This window comes from Carlito syrichta, unplaced genomic scaffold (assembly GCF_000164805.1).
Source record: "Carlito syrichta isolate Samal-C Ts95f unplaced genomic scaffold, Tarsius_syrichta-2.0.1 Scaffold303579, whole genome shotgun sequence".
In the NCBI taxonomy this organism is placed as follows: Eukaryota; Metazoa; Chordata; class Mammalia; order Primates; family Tarsiidae; genus Carlito; species Carlito syrichta.
The window spans coordinates 132,184-154,223 of NW_007247675.1; the positions used below are offsets into that span (position 1 = coordinate 132,184).

General features: G+C 34.4%; 1 protein-coding gene across 1 annotated transcript in view; it reads left to right on the plus strand.

Annotated features, from left to right (window-relative positions):
- CDH12 (cadherin 12) overlaps positions 1-22,040 on the plus strand; it is a 149,850-nt gene that overhangs the window by 47,442 nt on the left and 80,368 nt on the right. The window contains exon 4 of the mRNA XM_008058681.1: positions 20,177-20,364. Coding sequence (XP_008056872.1) covers positions 20,177-20,364 — 188 coding nt within the window. The remainder of the gene's footprint in view (positions 1-20,176; positions 20,365-22,040) is intronic.

The window sequence follows — 22,040 nt, forward strand, 5'->3', positions numbered from 1 at the left end:
CCCGCTGGGCTCCGGCTATTCTTCCGCCTCAGCCTTCCAAGTAGCCGGAATTACAGGCATGCGCTACCACGTCCGACTGATTTTTTAATTTATTGTAGAGATGAGGGCTCGCCAAGTTGCCCAGGTGGGTCTCGAACCCGCGGGCTCAGGCAATCCACTCACCTCAGTCTCCCAAAGCGTGGGATTACAGGCTGAGCCACCGAGCCTGGCTTCACCTGTTTTCATTTGTTCATTACCTTCTACACATTCGAGATGGAAAAAAAAGAATGGCATAGGCATTTATATAATACATGTATAAACAGTTTTTATTACTGTAAAATTGATGGTTCCTGTGATATGGGAATGCCTTGACTCTTTAATATGATGAGGGTGACCATGATATTGACTAATAAATTGCTATATGTCATGCACTATGCAAAGTGATTTGCATGTATTGTCTTATTTAACATTTATAATAGCTGTATAGTATTTTCTCAACTTTGAAATAAAAGAACAAGGCTATATTGTTAAGAATGATAACTTGTCCAAGACCCCTAGCTTTTTATCACTCTCCATCTTGAATGGTAATATGCCTCTCTTTGTCTCAAAAAAATAGATAACCCAGAAAGCTGTCCACAAACAAAATTAGTAATACTGTTTCAGAAACAGAAATAATACATGGTGTATTAAAAGAGTTCTACCTGAAGTTATATAAAGACAAAATATTTTCTTCACAAAGTATTTTTCAAAGGCTTATATAGCTTCCATCTACTACAATCAAGGGTATCTGGAGAGGATCTCCATTTGTTCAAATAAGCTACAGAAAAATGCTGATGGCTTCCATTATGTGAATTTTAAATGACGAAACCATTTAACAAGCTGATCTAAATTATACATCATACTATCAAATCAATTAAGTGATGTGGTTAATTCACCTTTGGCAATATATTCATATTTTTCCCTCTTGGTTTCTTTTTTTCTGTATAATAAGTGTGTAATAAGTCTAAAGACAAATAAATAAATAAAAACACTCCATGTGCGATACTGGATGAAAACAGAGTTTTTATTCTTATAAAATATAATGGAGTATTTGTTTCATAGCTATATGTACACATATATAATATAAATTTATCACTATAACATTTATGCAAAGTTGTGAATGTTCGGAATTTGTATATATGTGTATATATGTGTGTGTGTATATATATCTATATATATATCTATATAGAGAGATATTTGCATCACAAAGCATGTGTTTTTGGCAAAAGACAACCACAAACATCTCCAAGGCCGTCAAACATTTGGCACTAGGCAGTATGAAAGTATATTGTTTTATGGCTAAATCAGAACAATTGTTAAAATGTTCTTAGCCTTGGGCTGTTTATTCAGAATGCCTTATAATACGGTTTATCAACAGAATTTAAATCTGTATGCTTACCATTTTCCTAGTATAAGAACAGCAAGTGAACAACAAAGAGGAATAGATTTTGTGGTCTCATCTAAGTGTAACTAGGTTCATGTCGATTCTCAGAAAATCATTATAAGTTACATATTATAGTGAATATTTACTTAAGAAAACAATTTCAAGATTGAAAGAAACAGTCTAAACCTGGATGCCAAAAAGAAAATAACAGGGTGAAATGAGAAGATACATTTTACTTAAACCCATTAATATTTTTTTCAGAAGAAATTTATTCTTATCAACATTTAAAAAAAAATAATAACCTGGACACCTTTGGTCTACATCATGAAAGTTCAAGAGAAAAAAAACAAATAGATATATGTAGTGTTTAAATGAATATTTATGTAAACAAGGGGATAAAATATTGTTCATTGTTCAGTAGATATTTTGGCTGATGATTTTAATGTTTTAATATTAGTTAGATATTTATGTTAATTTGAAGAAATTAGCAAATTTTATCTACAAATGTTAACAAGCTAACAGAGTCATCAAATCACATTCTAGGAGAAAATATTATTTCCTGGCATTAGAGTCCAGAGAAGGCACTCTGCTACCTATTATATGCCTGAATGTGGTGAGAATCACTTAATTCTTTTCATAAGCTCCCTCTATTACTGTTAATTACTATAAATTGTAGAGATCGCTCACCTTCCATTTTTCCCAGAGATTCTGGTCAAGGGCCTGCTATCTACCTGCACACTGAGTGCAAAAACCTGATGACACCCCCAGCCTGTGCCTAAATAAAACCCCAAGGGTGCAGTAAAGGTGAATTGCTGTTCTTATCACTATCTTCAAAATGTGAACTTAGTTGAATGGATGAAAAAGGAAAGATAGTAGCAATTACTCTGAAAGAAATGCCAGGAAGATATAGCTAAAATAATAGGTCTTATGTGATGCCTACTACTATTAAATGAGGGTAATTGCTTCAACTTCATTCAAATATTTGAGGTTGAGAGGGTAGTGTAGGTCAATTTGATTTGCAAGGTTAGTATATAATTATATAGCATAATTTAACAAAGATGTTTTGACTTCATGTAAGTTAAAGTTTTCCTTAATTGGGACCAAATGGAGGTTTTAAACAGTAATACAACAAGTTAATGATATGCTCATGATACAAACTTGTATGTTGTTTACTTCCCCTTGAATTTAGTGCTGGTGCTGATTTAGCATCAATTTAGTACACATTTTAATTATCACAGTTCTTGTTTTACTAATATATTTAAGTAGTTTCAAATAGATAGCACTTTACTAGCAGTCTTTGATGACAAGTTCACCTAACCTAGTGTTTTTAGAAGTGTTTCTTTCCTAGCTATCTCCAGTATAGAGAGAAAATGCAATTTTCAAAGTAGTTTTATGTATTATTCATATTTTAACCCACATTATGTAGCTACTATACATGAGTATTTACTTTTTTGGTCAGTGATTCCCAAAGATATGACTAAGATAAAAATATACAGATAGAATTTTGATGTTGTTTGTACATACCTATACATATGCAACATATTATATATGTTATAAATTGTGTGTGCATATGTGTATTTGTGTGTAAATCCCTTCATTTGAGAAAAAAATTAAAAAGTATAAAAAACAAAACTGTGAATTTAAGAGATTGAAGATATTAAACAAATAGCTTATATTCAAGTACTACCTACATCTCATAACAATCATAACCATGAATACTAGAAATAGAACGATCTTTTCCCAAAGGGAATAAGTACTTCTCGTTTAATTTCCAAATACGTCTTTTGTCTTCTTCAATAAACACAAACAAAAATAGCCATATGCTTAAGATAAAGCAGGACAATTATAACCTGGGCCTCATTGTGGTTCTCACAATGTTTCTCAAATTAGATTTACCTTAAGAATCCCTTGGGATACCATATCCCTAGTGATGAAAGTTCTGTTTCAATTGACATAGTTTGGACCTAGAAATATAAATTTTTATTAAGTATTCCAGTAGATTCTAGTATAGGTATTCTGCAGAGCAAATTTGAAAATCACTGGTTTTCTGTGATGAAGCAGCAAGACTTGATTTCCTGAGAGAGCATTTCGATTATTCATTAAAAAGAATGAATAAGTTAATTATTTTGTATCTCGTGAGAATAGTTTTTATTCATGCAAAATTCTATGCCTACAGATATATTTGGATGAAGACTAAAGATTGACATTTATTCATTTAAACTAAGTATTTCATAACGCTTTTTACAAAATCAAGTAAATAGCCATATGAGGAAGAACCCCCCCCCCCAAAAAAAAAAATTACCTCATGGAGGGCGGGCCCCTTGTAGTACAATTGCAATTTGTTCCTGTGGATGAAACGGTCAACTAAAGTTTTACCTGAAAGTTTTGAGAAGGTTGTGCCATGATTTCCAGAAGAAATGTCCTGAGTTGTGGCAAACAGGTGACTGGTTATTCCACCATGACAATACACCTGCCCACACTGCTGAATGTTCAGCAGTTTTTGACCAAAAAAGGCATGACTCCATGCCCCCACCCTCTCTGTTCCCCTGATCTTGCCACAAGCAACTTTTATTTTTTATTTTTTGGATGAAAAAAGGAAAATGAAATGCTTTGCCAATTAGGAAAGAGGTGAAACAAACAAACAAACAACATCAGAAGCACTAAAAGGCATCAAAATTGACGAGTTCAATAACTGTTTTGATCAGTGTGAAAAGCATCTTCATAGGTATATGGTATCAAATGGAGAGTAATTTGAAGGTGACTGAAGTTTAAACATGTAAGAATAAATATATAATTTTCTATAAATGAATTTCATTTTTTGGACTGTCCCCCTCATATATAGTCAATACAGTTTCTTTAAGGCTAACACTGAGTTGAAAGCAATTTGAATGCAAGTTCAGTGGAAGACCTTGCTTCAGATTCATTAATAAGAAGGGAATAGTGAGTTTCACTAGACTCTATATAGGTAGATATAAGCAAATAAACAAATAAAAAATAACAGATTTGTAAAACTAATTTCTCCTTGCTATTATCATCACTATTAATATCACATTGTCCTTTGCTAATAAGAGAATGAATCTTTTTTTTTTTTTTTAGTTGGAGTCTCACTCGGTCGCCCAGACTGGAGTGCAGTGGCCGCTCCCGGCCACCGCAGCCTCGACCTGCTGGGCTCCGGCGATCCTTCCGCCTCAGCCTTCCAAGTAGCCGGAATTACAGGCGTGCCCTACCACGGCTGGCTAATTTTTTTTATTTATTGTAGAGATGAGGTCTCGCCTGCCCAGGCGGGTCTCGAACCCGCGGACTCAGGCAATCCACTCACCTCAGCCTCCCAAAGGCGTGGGATTACAGGCTGAGCCACCGAGTCCGGCATAAATCTTTTTTTATATGGCATGGAAAATCTTTGGTGACTTAGTCCTGTTCACCATGTGGCAAAGGACAAAAGCTGACAACATGGTTGCTTCATGGTGCCATTAGCAGATTCTCAGAAGAACCATAAACAAAATGATCTATAATATTTGAGTCTTTTAGAAATTTGACTTTTAGTTTAAAATTATTTTGCTGAATCATATTAAAGTTTAAATAGAAGTTATGCTAAAGATATTGTCCCTATCTTATCAATGTTATTAATAAAATAAAGTTTAAAGACCATGGGTCCATTAAATATTTAAAAATTGTTAGCAGGGTATAGTGATATATGCCTATAGTCCCAGCTACTCAGGAGGCTGAGGGAAGAGGATCACTTTTGTCTGGGGATTTGAGACTGCAGTGAGCTAAAATTGTGTCACTGCACTCCAGTCTTTGTGACAGAACTAGAGCCTATTTCAAAAATAAACTAATTAAATAAAACACTTGTCAATGTTAGTCTGTCTACTTTACAGCTCACTTTAAGTGACTTTTAAAAATTAAAATATTAGATAGTGGCATAAATGTTTTCGTGTTATATAATCTACAACTTAAATATGAGACCTCACCTATAATAGAATAAAACTCATGAGTTCCTACACAGAAAAAGAAATTTTTTATCTATCAATCAATCTATCATCTATTTATTAATTTTATAGTCTGTCACTCAGCCTGGAGTACACTGGCATGATCTTGAGTCACTGTAGCCTCAAACTCCTGGGCTCAAGGCATTCTTCTGTCACGTCCTCCCGAAGTGCTGGAATTACAGCTGCATGCCACCCTCCTGCCTAATTTAAAAAAATTTTAGAGGAGGTGTCTTGCTGTGTTGCCCAAGTTGGTCTTGGCCTCCCAAAGTGCTGGAATTACAGGCATGAACCAATGAACACTGCCTCAAACAAATGAACTTATAAGAAAATACAAATTAGAAAGTTCTCCCATTCTCACTTTTCAGTCTTCCTGAAAAATGGGAGAAAAATGTCTCTGTGACAATATCCTGGCAATCAGATCTAATATGTGAACATTAGCATCAGGACTTAGTGATAAGACAACCTGTTGACCTCTGGGTACTATATTTTTTCCATAATTTTTATCCATACTTTTTCTTTACTTGCTAAGTTCTGAAGTTCACAAGTCCTCAGCCTGCTTCTCTGCATTTGCCTGCTGGAACTGCGTTAGCTGGTTCCCAGATTTTCTCCAGGTGAGGCACTTGACATTTGTTTTTACAGAATATGGTGATAGTGAGAACAGCAGCTCACAAATATTGCACGTGTACCACTCAAAGTCATTAAACTGTATGTTAACTTCTTGAATACTTATGTGTAAGTAGTTCTGTTCATTTATACATTTTAGAAACGTGAAGGAAAAAGACAGTAAGAGATGGAGCTAGAAATGTTGTAGCTACATGTGTGATGCCAGAGAACATAATCAGACTACACATTACAAGGATGGTGTTTATGTTTATGAAATTATAGATGACTGCTTCCAACATCAGAATTGAGCCAAATGCTAGGAGTATGAGCCCTGATTGTGAATATAGGGCTTTCAGTCCACTGCTCCACTAATCAAAGCTGAAGACACTTTGTCTTAAATTCACTGGGTGTATTTTTACCTTTGTGATGTGATTTGTAGAGTAGAGAGAAACCCAAATTTGGGAAAGGTACAGTTGGAAAGGTCAGGTGTACTAGGTACTCACTGGGGATTCAGTAAACTAAATAAACTCTCATTTTCGTGTTTTTGTACCCTCAAATTGAGATAATAAATATGGTGATTATTTACCCCAGTTTACCAAAGACAATTCCACTTTACACTTGTGGCCCCAAATTAATAACTAATATTGATTCTTTTTACTCTCAGAAAAGCCTCTTTGAGCTATAAATTATATAACAATCTTAATAATAATATACAGTGCTCCTTAGAGGACTAAGTAAGATAATACAACTGAGTATCTAGCAGTAAATATGTTTTCTTCCTCCCTTCTCTTTCTTCTTTCCACTGTTTCCTTCTCTCCCTCTTTTCAACCTGCTTGAGTGGAGATGAGCAAAAGGTGATTGAAAATATACCTGAGTTGCCAAAAATGTATACACATTTTAAGAGACGTTATGTATGTATTACTTTTTGAATTTGAATTGAATTACAGTAGCAATGTACAGGAGGATGTTCACTCAGGAGATGGAGTTTATCAAATGAATGCTAACGTCACCTATGCAATAGGCAGGATAGTCAAAGAAACTGGCAGAAGCATGATTGTCGTTCAAGGAGTGCAAGTCCATTTTGAAGTGGTATTTGAAATCTGAGAATATTGTGGAAGTACAGCAACAGTGGAGGCGTGAGTATGCAACAGAACCTGCAATAGGGCTAACAATTGCATGCATTCTTGATGAGTTTGAGACTCATGGTCCTCTGTGTGATATACACAAAGAAGATGGGGGAGGCTCCACACAGCAACAAGTCCTACTTCTGCTATGATGTTGGGACGGTTTACATGCTGGCCACAGAAGTCTACCAAACAATGTGCAGGTGAGGCTGGAGTGAGCAGAACAAGCATATGACACATTCTTAAACAGCAAAATGGAAAGTTTACATCTCAAAATAATTACATGTACAGAACGAAGATCACCCCGATCGAAGGGTGCAGTATTGTGAGTCATTCCAACACATAGTATGAGAGGATGAGGAGTTTGTGGAGAGAATGCTTTGGTCTGACGAAGCACAGTTTAAATGGAATGGAACAGTGTGGTTGAGTTTCTCCCAACTTCTCCTGGCTTACACCCCTTGACTTCTACCTATGGAGGACCATAAAGAATGTGGTGTACTGTAAAAAAACGGCTATATTAGGGGTGCTTCAGGAAGAAATTAAAATGACATGCTCAGCAACACAAGTGGACACTTTGTTCAGCGCTGCTCAAACAGCAGTTTGTATAATCAGAAGTATCTGGACACTGATGGTAGCCACTTTGAGCAAATCCTACCTGTGGAAGCCAAGCGTGACTTGTATTCATCTTTTGTTATAGGTATATATTGATCATTACCATTGTTTTGTTTTGTTTTTGTTTTTGTTTTTCTGAAAGTAGGATTTATTGAGAGGACAGAAAAGTTCCCACAATGGGAGGGGACCTGAAGGGGTTGCCTATTGCAATTTTAATACAGTTTTGTTTTCTTTCTTAAAATGTGTATACAATTTTTTTTTTTTTTTTTTTTGGTCACCCTCTGTATAGGATCCTCAAAAGGGAAGTCAGAGCTAAAGAAGCTTTTTTTTTTTTTTTGAGTTGGAGTCTCACTGTTTTCACACAGGCTGGAAGGCAGTGGCATGCTCACAGCCACCACAGCCTAGATCTGCTGGGCTCAGGTGATCCTTCTGCCTCAGCCTTCCAAGTAGCTGGAACTACAGGTTTGCACTACTATGCCTGGCTATTTTTTGATTTATTGTAGAGACGAGGTGTCACCAGGTTGCCTGGGTTGGTCTTGAACCCCCCCGGCTCAGGCAATCCTCTCACCTGGGCCTCCCAAAGTGCTGGGGTTGCAGGTTGAGCCACTGCACCCGGTACAAAGAAGCATTTCTAAAAGACAAAAACTTAGAAGTGAGAAATAAAGCCGAGGGTATGGGGAAACTATGATTAAATGAATGATTCTACTTGAGATTTGGGTGTATGAAAATCCAAGAAGGGGAATGAACAAAGGTAGGAAGCAACTTTAAATAGAAACCACTACTGTGAATACATAGATTTCTGACAGTGGTGGCAATATTTAATCACAGATGTGAAAGCATCTAAAGTGACCATTTACACCAGGCTCGGTGTCTCAGCCTGTAATCCCACGCCTTTGGGAGGCTGAGGTGAGTGGATTGCCTGAGCCCTCGGGTTCGAGATCCGCCTGGGCAGGGAGACCTCATCTCTACAATAAATAAAAAAATCAGCTGGGCGTGGTAGCGCGCGCCTTTAATTCCGGCTACTCGGAAGGCTGAGACAGAAGGATCGCCGGAGCCCAGCAGGCGAGGCTGCGGTGGCCGAGAGCGACCTCTGCACTCCAGTGTGGGCGACAGAGTGAGACTCCAACTCAAAAATAAATAAAAAACTAAATAAATAATAAATAAAAAATAAAGTGACCATTTATTTCACATGGTTTCCATTTCTCTATTTCATATTTCCCTTATTTTTGATCTTTAAAATTATATAGACAAATAAATTGAACTTCTAAAACATTTATTTCTAAAAGTTAAAGAAAATATAGCAATATTAAAGATCATGGAACTTACAAATTTTATATGTAAAAATATATTTTATTGTTATATTTTAGTATATTAACAAATATCAGAGACAATAAAATGTATCATTCAATGAATAATATTTTGTTAATTGCTTTATTGAACAGTAAGAACACAAAAAAGACCATATGATTTTTATTTTGCACTGCATAACGGAAATAAAAAATTTTAATCTGTTCTTTTAAAAAACTAGTGTATTATGGGAAGATTGTTAAGTTAATGGACAATTACATTACCTGGAGTAAATTCCATGATAAACTTATGCAGAAAATGATATATACATGCATAAGAAGGGTACTCAAATGATTATCAAGCAGATTTGAGAGGATTTTGAAAACAAATCGATATTGATTTCTGAAACCTGTATAATAAGACTTAGCCAGTGGTAGAGTAAAAGTGTACTTAAATATTTAGACTACTTGGGGGGGTGTACCAAACATAACGTATGATTTAATGGGTTATATGCATAGAATTAGGATAAATAAAAGTGCAAAGACAAAAGAAAAAAAAAATCATCAAGTGGCTTTATGTTGTCCCTGAAAGAATGATGGATGGATAGATTTTATACATAGAGATACGTGAAGTAGTAGACAAGTGAAATATTTTACGTATAAGCCACAAAACAGGAAAGACATAGAGGATATTCAAAGAATAAGATGCAGGCAATGGCAGAATATATAAACCATTATGTCTATATATAATATATAATTGTATGGTAATTATTCAGAAATCAAATTCACAGATAAGTAAAAGGGCTTGTTATTGAAGGATTTAGTTTTGACTAAAAGAAAAATTGGGAAGGGATCATTACCAGATTTCGTCTTTTCCAGATTATCCTCTTAAAGTTTCAAAAAACAAAAATTGTGAGAAGTCAAAACTCTGGGTAAATAAGTATTCTCAGCTAAATTTGAATTTCTAGCATTATTCAGGAGTTCAACTTATATGATGTTAAATTTGTTTATAATTTATAAAAACATTTCTAGTATTAGTTGTGGCATACTTTTGTGAAATGATCGGGCAATATCACAGATAATTATCTATTTAACATATTTTGTTTGATGGATCAGATATTATATAGATTAAGGCAACTAACATAATGGTTTACATATTTAATGGGGGTTTTAAAGGCAATATTAAATATACTCTGTAAAATGGATGGACAATAGAAAGTTATTGATGTATCTGTGAACTCTTGCCAAAATCTCTATCGTGCTTACTATTATGTAACAGGAATAGTGACTACATCGATCAAATATATTAAAAATACATATTGTGGAGAATCAGAAATACTTTTTATTTTGGTGGTCACTAAGTAATATAAGTGGGTTGTGTTCCATAGCTTATTTAGAATTCGTTTGGTTAGGATTTCCATTGCAATTTTTTGAAGAAATAATATTGGAAAAGCACAATTAGTTTTTCAGGGAAGCAGAAACATGATTATTTAATGTAAACATTTGTAGAACTATAGTAATAAAAATAATAATTTGTAGTGCTGGGAATTATGTAATAAGGAAAGAGAATTGGAAGAACAGAAAGAGATAAAATAAGTTTCCTTCCTTTCTTATATGTAGAAGCAAGATTATTTATATTTAGAACCCCATATCTTTCTAGAACCCATTCACATCTCCTAATGTTCTTTTCTGAAAGTTTTTTGTAGACTTTGCATTCCAAGACCTGGAAAGGAAAACATTCCCCAAGTTTGCCTGACTCTCTCAATCCACACCGAGTAAGAATTTGCACCCATCAGTATAGCTGAATTTAGGAACGTTATCTGTATTATAAAAGTGCTTATTTGTCACCACAATTTTGTCTCTATTTGATTGGCTTTCAGGTAGTCAAATCAAGTCAAGTGGGCAGGCCAAATGAGGAACTGTGCTTTAGATAAGAGATGCTGCTTGATTGATTTATCTCATGGCCTACATCCCCTGGTTTTCTCATTGGTAGATTGATAGCTGGCTCTACCAGATCAGCAGAGCCAATTGTGCATATCTCTTCCCAGTTATGTGTTCAATATCACATTGCTATCTTGAAATAGATCATGGTGGAAATTCTTACACCAAATAAATTGACAAATACTAAAAATCAAGACTTATACCTCTTCTCTCTCCCTACTCAATATAGTTGCTCAACATTTACTAGAACATTACTGACTGGATTTTATAATAATAGTAAATAATTCATAGCCTTAATGCTAGGATAAAATTAGTTAATTATGGGAATGTGCTTAGAAAAGTTCATGGAAAATAGAACACTATGTGTATATAAGTGATTGCTATTATTTAAGTATCTATTTCAATTAAAGAGTAATTTTCATTTAAAAATTTATTTGTGCCGGGCTTGGTGGCTCAGCCTGTAATCCCGCACCTTTGGGAGGTTGAGGTGAGTGAATTGCCTGAGTCCGCGGGTTCGAGACCCGCCTGGCAGGCGAGACCTCATCTCTACAAGAAATCAAAAAATTAGCTGGGCGTGGTAGCGCGGGCCTGTAATTCCAGCTACTTGGAAAGCTGAGGCGGAAGGATTGCCGGAGCCCAGCAGGTCGAGGCTGCGGTGGCCGACAGCAGCCACTGCACTCCAGTCTGGGTGACAGAGTGAGACTCCAACCCAATTAAATAAATAAATAAATAAATAAATAAATAAATAAATAAATAAAATAAAAATTTATTTGTTTCATTCATGTTAACATTCATGATTTTTCTAAAAGGTTTATACATTTTCTGGAAACACACAGAGAAATGGAATTTTTACATGCAAGTAATAGAAATGATACCTTCTATCCTTATAGTGCTGCATGGGAAAAATATCTTGAGCGCAGAGGAGGAGAGTAACATGGAAAAACCAGTTAGCAGACATCTGCAGTAATATAGACAAGCAGTGTGGATCATTTAGTCTGTGATAGCGATGACCACGGCAGGCGTGAAAAATGGCAATGTATGGGCAGGATTGATTGATTTTAGGAGGTAAAAAAAATCAACAATAGATCAAGCACAGTGACTCACACCCGTAATCCCAGCACTTTGGGAGGTGAAGGTGAGAGGATTGTTACAACCCAGAGGTTTGAGACTATTCTGAGTCACATAGTAAGACCTCATCTCTCTTAATTTTTAAAAAATAAACAATAATATAGATTTGCAATGGAGAGGTGGATTCTAGTTTGTAGAACTGGAGAGATAGACATTCTACTTGCTGAGACAGTGCCTCTGATGCTGAGGTTAAAACGCCTCAGGCAGGGGAATGATGAAAAATGTGGACAGAGGAATGCTTGACAAGCCATTCAGATCCCAAACCAATGTTCCATCTGCTGCTGACCCTGCTTGGCCAGGGGTGGGGGTGGTGGCTAGTAATGGTCAAGAGGTGAAGATTTAATCTTACATAAGGATTTGTATGGTAATTAGTAGGATGTAATGGGTATTTCCAATTTCCAAATCTAGATCTGGGGAATTAAAGTGAACATAGGATTGTCTGTTATTTTTTAATGGAGAGAGAAAACATCATTTGCTATCCAAGAAGACAGCAAAGAGAAACTATCATTTTCATCCAAGAATAGACAAAGCTTACACTCACATAAAAAGTCTAAAGAAGCACTGGGAGACAAATAAAATAAGAGTATTTTAAAAATTATCTTTACATGTTGTGCTTGTTCAAACTAACAATCACACTGATGTGGAATCCTTTGAAGTTTTGGAAAGATGACGTAAAACTGAGGTTTTTGTAGAGTAGATAGTTTAAAATAGAAGTCACAAAAAGTGATAGTCAGGTATCTTTGTAAATTTATATACTTTGCAGGCAACGTTGAAGTTGCATTCAAGATTATTGATCATACTTTAGAGTAATATCTAGCGGCTTCTCTGTTTTTTTCTCAGTCAACCACACATTCCCCTTGAGAAGGAAGATAATTATCATTATCGGGACTTGGGTTTTGCCAAATTGCAGCAACAAAAGGACATGGACAAGTTATATAGGCTATAGCTTAATATAATACTGAAATGATAAACTATGTTTTTCAGTTTGATGAGGAAAGAAGACAGGGACAAGATAATGGATTGTTGAACAAAGAGAGATTAATATACTGGAGATACTTCTGATATTAGAGCTGATAGGTCACAGTGGGAGTGATTGAACAAAATGGTTAGGAAAAATTATGATCGTATTATCTTTGTCATATGATTACTTCTCTCTAGAACGTTTTCTATTAGCTGACTTCACAGACCTAGTCAAGATGTCTCAGCTCAGATTCTTAGCTTAAATATCATAAACATTGAATAGATTTGTGCAACTTTCCTTTAAAGCATTGGATTTTTTTTTTCTATTTTACTTTGTTTATGGGATTGTTTAATTAGTCTTCCTCATTTGCTAGAATATAAATGCCATCAAGATAAAAAGTTTTATTGTCTGTGTGTTTTTGTTTTTCCTCAGCAGTCTAGGAAGGAGCCTACTAAAAATTGTAGCTGAATCAAATATCAATAATCTGAATTACTGAAAATCTTAGCAATTAATCTACTATTCAAAGATAATTAACAAAAAACAATTTGATATCAAGCCTTAAATTTTCTGCTGAGTTTACCTGTTCAGAAAAAAGTTTAAAGGAATAAATTTAGTAAACAGTTTAGAGAACTATATTTCTCATTGTTCTAAAAAAATAGATATTGCTTGTGTTACGTAAAATTTTAAAAACTTCATCTACTAATATGTTGGACATTGTATGCATTGCAATTTGTAATCATGTAAATCTAGAAAGGACAATTACAGCATTTTAAGGGTGAAGTAATATAACCAATAAAGTAAAACTCTTGATGCCACATACTTGATACTTCTGAAAATATGTTAATCTTATATGTATTCTAAGAATAAGCAAGAGTGGATTTCTTTGACATCATTGAGAGATTCCATTAACTGATGTTTAGTATGCTTGAGTAAAATCCAGTTCAAATCCAATTTTGTTATCAGGGTGGTTCTTCCTTGTGGATGATATTTCCTTTACTTTAATTTGGACCTATTGAAAATATAGCTCCAGGCTTTTGAGAAAATAGGGGGCATAAAATGTTCTTCAACCACTAAAATATTTTTTTTCTGAATCCTCCAATTTTCAAGATATAAAAAAATTCAGTTAAAATTAAAATGACTTTTCAGAACTTTTAAAAGCTTTCTTGACATTCCTCTTTCTTTTCTCTCCACACTTTTGTAGGCAATTTTCTAAAGCCTATTGCTATCTTGATAGAAAAAAATGTATAATACAAATAAAAGCATTATCTATAAAAATATTATTTGTAATTAACAAGTAATAATACATTATATCTAGTAAGTATTATGTATTATTGTATAAGAGACTTTCAAAAAGAAATCTATAAAATATATATGATTATTATACTAATGATACAGATCAAGAAAAGAAAGATTAATTTTTTTGCCCAAGGTCACAGAGCTACAGGTATATAATTTCTATAAAGTTCCTTTTTACTCATATACATATGTTGATTGCTTATATTTCCATTTTGTGTTCTTTAGAAAAGTTAGATAATTTTGTGTGCTATTATATTTACTTAAATTTTTAAAAAATTGATAAAAGTACATGTTATTTCTTTGTAATTAGATGGTAAATTACATACAAAAAGCATGCAGGATAATTATTTGAACAAAGCAACATCTGAATTCATTGCTGAACCAACAGTTTGGTAATGTGTGTTTAGTTTTTGAAGTTTAAATCTAAATGCAATTTCTCAAGCATAGTCTACTAGTTGTCCTCAAATATCTGTTTCTGACCTTGTAAAACTAATATTGTTATAAGTTTGACATTGTTTTTTCTTGTATTATTAAATGTTAATTATGTTTCCATTAGTTACCTATTCATATAAAAATAATTACTTTTTTGAGAGTCAAAGTCTCACTCTGTTGCAAGTTGTAATGTGGTAACACATTCATAGCTGCCACAGCTTTGACCTGATGGGCTCAAGCAATCCTCCTGCCTCAGCCTTCCAAGTAGTTGGAATTACAAGCGTAGGCCACCACACCCAGCTAAGTTTTGTTAATGTTGTACAGATGAAGTCTCATCAAGTTGCCCAGGCTGATCTTGCATTCCTGGGCTCAGGCAATCCTTTTTCCTTGGAATCCAAAGTGCTGGGATTACAGTTGCGAGACACTGTGCCCAGCCAAAGTCTTATATGTAGCTGAACAATTCTTTCTTATACATATGTGTGTGTGTGTGTGTGTGTGTGTGTGTGTGTGTGTGTGTGTGTGTGTGCTTTAGTAATTTTAGACTTATACTATAAACATAAAAAGTATTTCAAAAATAAATTTGTGATGAATTATTCTGTCTTCCTTTCTACTTGCTATTTGTATTGCTGTAGTTGTTATGGTACTTTGTAACTCATTCACTTATTTATTGTGATCTATAATCTTTATTTCTGAGTAAACAAGTTGGTTTATATTTTGTTGAGTAAATATATATCTTTTGATGTTTTCATTAATAATTGGAAATTTCCTTAAAGAAAAAAAAAGAAAAATATATTTTATATCATTTGTTCCTAGTGGGAATGAATCCATCCTACCCCACACAGTTAAATCTTTTAATAAAAGCATATCCAATATAATTTTTCAAATGACGCAGTTACTTAAAGGATGCCTGCTTAGCCTATAACAAATCTTTTTTTTTTTTTTTTTTTGAGTTGGAGTCTCACTCTGTCGCCCAGACTGGAGTGCAGTGGCCGCTCCCGGCCATCGCAGCCTCGCCTGCTGGGCTCCGGCCATCCTTCCGCCTCAGTCTTCCGAGTAGCCGGAATTACAGGCATGCGCTACCACGCCCCACTAATTTTTTTATTTATTGTAGAGATGAGGTCTCGCTGCCCAGGCGGATCTCGAACCCACGGGCTCAGGCAATCCACTCACCTCAGCCTCCCAAAGGTGCAGGATTACAGGCTGAGCCACCGAGCCCGGCTAACAAATTTTCTTTAACTTTTGGAATTAGCAGGAAACATTATACGTTAAAAGTTAGAGAACTGGATTACTATAAATTAGTTTACTACAGACAATTTCCTCCTTTTCCAAGTGAAATAGAGATTTTTGTTAAGCAGAGTGTGTACCTTTGATGAATATATAAATATGTATTTTTATTGACTTTGTGGACAGTCTCTTGTCACCTGTTTTATTTCTCAATCTGCGTTGTACAGATAGTGCCATTAAGATGTTTCACATGCGTCAAAAGTGGAACACCTAGAAGTTGATGGCAATGTAATTACATAGTACATCATGAACGATCCAGCTTTGGCACAGTTGAAGATTACTTCACAGCTTTGAATTAATCTGAATGACCCCAGCTTTATTGCTATTGAGATTCTGGAAATGATAAAATGTCAAGACATTGGAAATAAACCTGCAGAACCTAAACAATCTGACATGACTAATGCATAGTTTCTCTGACTCATTCCATATTCTGTAGACTTTATTACCAGCTGTAATATTTTATTGGGAAATACTTGTCTTAATGAACGTGAATGTCTTCAACCTTACTAAAATGAATGTCTGCTGTGTAAAGAACAGAGAATCCACTGCTCTGTGCCTTTGTGTTTTACAGGCACTAAAACTTAACGCACGAAAAAATGTAAGTGGTGAATCATTGCTTTACTTCTATATCTTCATTTTGAAAGGTCCATGTTCGTGGAATGCTATTAAGTCAATCACTTATGAACAATGCTACTATTTTCATTTAGCTCAAGTTTTTCAATGCTGTTAGATCAAAATGGAATTTGTGGATATACCATATGCCAACAACTTGGAAAAAACTCTGTTGTTTAACTTGTATTGATAGAGTACTACAAAGAATAGCTGTCTTCACATTTATTGCTACTGACCTCGCAAAATGCTCTTTATAAAATATAAAATTCATATTTCAGCATATTACCTTAAAAAGGGGACTGTTTTATCTTAGTCTGTAACATCTGATGGATACCCTTTGGATTACCTTTCAGAGTTTAATTCTTTTTTCTCATATTGAAAGATTTCAATTCTGGCTAAACTCTTCACCTTCACTAGCCGCAAGCACTCAGAGATGACTCCAGACTATATTATTTTCCTTCATATGCAAGTCTTTTAGTTTTGCTTTTAACTGTTTAAATGAATAGCCAACTCATAAACCTAATTTATAATTTAAGTTCTCTCATTGGGTGAATTGGATAGGATAAGCAGACATATCCTAAACCCTTTAGGTTTGACCCCCATGTTTTCTTAGATCTCACAATCCCCACCAGCCATCCTTACCAACCAACCCTGCTGGCCATATTTGAAGTTTGATGTTCACTTCACTGGATAGCTCTTCGTCTCTCTCAAATCTCTGTCAGCCATTTTCTTGATAATTTTTAGCCATAAGTTTCCTAGCCAAATATCCATAAAAAGGAGGATTTACCATACACTATTCAACATAGACTTCCACTCTTCTATTTTATCAGAAAAAAATGCATGATTTTTTCACACACTTACTGATAAAACATGAGATAGGACTGTGACCAAACAAATGATTGATTCAAGTCTTTCAGTGTCTTCTCATATTCTTTAACACAACCACACAATAAGAGGCAAAGAATGTAGACACAGTTTCAGATAAATCATATTTTCATTTAGCAGGCATTGTGAAGTAAAAAAAGAAAAAAGAAAAATAACTCATGTGTTCTGTGCCTTGTTCTTTTTCTTTGGAATTTGTCACTGAGAAGTTTGGTACAACATTAATATCTCTATCACATGTTTTCTTGCTGCATTAAACAGTAATTCAGGCATCTTATATCTACTAATTTCTCAGGAGTGCCTTACTAGGATTGGAGTTTAATGCATCAATTATGAAACGTTTATGCTCTAGAGGAGTAAGTTGCAAAAGTCACATTAGGTTTTTTTTTTAATGCAATCTTGACTATTTGAAATCAAAGTGATTCCCCTTGAATATCTGCCTTTATTCCTTTTGTGGACAATGGGAATACAACTTAATCTATTATTTTGTTTTTCCTGTTGATCTGGCTGCCTCAAGTTCAGATGCAAATGTTAAGCATCTCTACATGAGATGCTGAATGCTTAGGGAATAAAATCTTGTGAAACATAATAATCCTAAGCTATGAGAAGTTGCTACTTAGATCAATGAATATGATTTTTTAAATCCAGGATTCCTTGATAATATCTATATAACAATCCAGCATTGTCACTTGGAGAAGGTTTATTTTTATTGTTTATTTTATAATGTTTATTTATTTAAACTTTTAAATGTATTCTTTTAAAAAACATACCTCATATCCCCTTTAAAGGAGGAAATACTATGAACTAATGATGCCAATTATTTAAACATAATTATTTTGGACTGCTCTAGAGTAACATTTTGCCTTATACATAAAATAAATTTTAGGTGATTATTTAGTTTTCTTGACACCAAATCAAATATATTTTCCATTGAGATAATATCCATTGAATGCAAACAAGACTGATTAGAACTTTTTTTTTTGAGTTGGAATCTCACTCTTTGTCACCCAAGCTGGAGTGCAGTGGCATGCTCATGGCCACTGAAGCCCTGACTTGTTGGATTTAGGCGATTCTTCCGCCTCAGCCTTCCAAGTAGGAGGAACTACAGATGCGCACTACCATGCCCAGGCTGGTTTTTGTGATTTTTTAAATAGAGGTGAGGTCTCTAAATTGCCCAGGCTGGTCTTAAATCCCAGGGCTCATGCCATCCTCTCGCCTCGACCTCCCAAAGTGCTGGGATTACAGGCTGAGCCACCATGTCTGTCCTAGAACATACTTCTTAAGAGCAATTGGTGGATATCTTTTTCTGGAAAGAGAAATAAAGGGAATATTTAACTTCTACTAGGGCTAATAAAGTTACCAAAATTTTAAAACTGATTATGAAGAACTACAGGACCTCAAAAAAAAATTGGGAATAAGAAAGAATCTGGCAAAATCTCCACTAGATGATTGATTTTATCCTCATACTTCCTTGAAGGAAATAACTGTAATATTGTGATGTGATTGTTGAATGAACTTCGCCATATAATAAACATGTAAAATAACTTAGTAATTTAATTTATATAAATGTAATTAGAATTCCAAAACAATTTAATCACCATGCCTACTTTACTCATGGGAAAGTGCCATTCAAAATTCACTAATAGAAATAGAAACTGAAACTCTAATAACAAAATAGAAACTAAATTTTTGTGTTTAGTTTTGTTTTGCATTTTAATTTTTTTCCTTTTCTTTCCTCATTTAAATTTGAATAGACTTTTGTTTAACCTTTTAATATTTGCTTCAATGTGATATCATTAAAGTAGCACACACAATGTATTATGTATGTCATACTTTAAAAATTCAGCAAAATGTTTAAACTATGTCTACACTTTCATTTTTGTAAGTTACTACAATTTTTCATGATTTTTTAGATAGTGATTTTTCTAGGGTTTGCTGAGTCAATATTAACTTTGTAGTAATCTAAGGGCTCCACCTGGTGGTAATAATAAGCATTTTACTTTTTTCTCTTTAATGCTAAAAAAATTGGTTGATAGAAGTTTGTCTTGATTTAAAATATTAGTTAAAGTACATAAAATGATATAAGCTAAGTACTAGACTAGGCTATACTAATCCATCATGAATTATTATTTTTTAACGATATAGATTTAGCAGGCCATTTTGAGATTAATAATGTATACTTATTTAGGTAGTTTTAGAAAGCATAATCTTAACTTCCTATAAATATCTATCTATGCATCTATGTCTTTTTGTATATGTCTTACATCCTGGATTATGTTGCCTTGGTACTAATTAATTTCATGAATAGTCCCTTCCTCTCATTTGATGTTTGGTACACTTTGATACTGCTAGTATAGAAACATTTTCCTCATAGTAATGTCAATTTAGCAGTCTTGCAATTTAGAATGCCCAACTAAAATTCTAAAGCAGGACTTATTGAAGTGAAAAGTGAAGTTATTACTCCTAATCATAATCTTTAACTTGACAGCAAATTGCTTTGCCATTTTGCACTGTGATGTTCCAAATTTGATTTAATTTCTATAGACTCTATTTTTCAAGACTAGTAATCTTACTATATACTTTACTAACTCCATTGTCAATGCAAACTATATATGTCTTATTAGGCATCTTTCATCTGAAAGTTCCAGAGTCTTCTCCTATTGGCTCAGCTATTGGAAGAATAAGAGCTGTGGACCCTGATTTTGGACAAAATGCAGAAATTGAATACAATATTGTTCCAGGAGATGGGGGAAATTTGTTTGACATCGTCACAGATGAGGATACACAAGAAGGAGTCATCAAATTGAAAAAGGTAAATACACATTTTTGGAAAATTGAATACTGAAGGAAAAAAAATTGAAAATGATATAGTATGTCTTCTATCAGCAATTGAGTTGATCCTTGTCCAATGCGTGAGGGTTAGGCGTACCACCCCCACAGTCCCCCGTGCAAAAATCTGCATATAACTTTGGACTTCTCCACAACTTAACTACCAATAGCCTACTGTTGACCAGAAGCCTTACTGATGATACAAAGAATGAATTAACATGTATTTTGTATATGTATTATATACTGTTGTTAGAACAAAGTAAGTTGTAAAATGCTATTAAGAAAATCATAAGGAAGAGAAAATATATTTACTGTATGTTAAATAGAAGTGGATCATTATAAAGATATTCATCTTCTTAGTCTTCTTGTTAAGGAGGCTGTGAAGAGGAACAGGGTGGGTTATTCTTGTTGTCTTAGGAGTGGCAGAGGTAGAAGAAAATTCACAGACATGTGGTCTTGTGCAGTTTAAACCTGTGTTAAAGTGTCAATAGCAATTTAAAATTTAAAAAAATACAGACTGGGAGTGATGGCTTATGCCTAAAATTCCAGCACTTTGGGAGGTCAAGGCAGGAGAATTGTTTGTGTTCAGGTGTTCCAGATTAGCCTGGGCAGCATAGTGGGACCTTGTCTCTAGCAAAAATTTAAAAAATAGTCAGGCATGTGGCTGTGTGCCTCTAGTCCCAGCTCTTTGGGAGACTGAGTAGTGTGCATCTCTCCCAGGAGTTCGAGGAAGTTGTAAGCCATGATCATGCCACAGCCCTCTCATCTGGGTAAGAGGGAAACAAAAAAAAAAAAAAAAAAAAAAAAAGGACTTGATAACTTTGAAGTCTTTACTCCCATAGGCACTGTTATTCTGTGATTCAATAGTTGTATGTTTTATTTTGAACAGTGAAGACTATCAATTTGAATAAATCATAAATTTTGGATTGCTGTGTCGACAAAAAAAAAAATCAATTTAAAGATGAGATCCAGAAGTCAACTCCAGCCCCACCAGACTTGACCCTTTTATCACTTTTCTGATAATATAAATATCCAATTCACCACATTGTTGTTGAGAACTGATAACAAAGTGGAGAAATACTGATGTAAGTAAGCTCCACTCTCTTGAGGAGTGGAAGAAACGAGAAAGTGCAGTAATAGTCTTGGGAAGTAGTAAGGAGGAAAATTTTAAAAAGGAAGAATTACTAAGAAAGAGAGAGAAACACGGATGGACTGTGATGGGAAGCTGTTTAGTCATGGAAAAGAGATTAGTGCAGATGAGGATTGTTGAGGGGAAGAGCAAAGTTGAATGGAATATTAGAAAGGAATCATGATCTGCAGTGTATGTAGTTTTGTCTTTTGTTGGGCAGTGGCATGAAGAAGGACTGTGCCAATGCAAGACACAGGAAAATCCTGACTACATTTGAGGAGTGTAGATTGTTTTCATAATAATGAGGCAACCTGTGTAAAATTTAAATAAGGAAATGCAGGCAGAAAAGCAAAAACTCTTGTAGTTCAGTCACTTTGCCCTCTCTTACAAAGTACACTTGAATCACCCCAAACTGTAGTATATCAAACTCATTTACTAATTGTGATTATTTTAACTAACCCAGGAGACATTTGCATTCAGTTTCATTAAGCAGTCTACTGTTTCTATATTTACTCAGGAAATCTGAACTT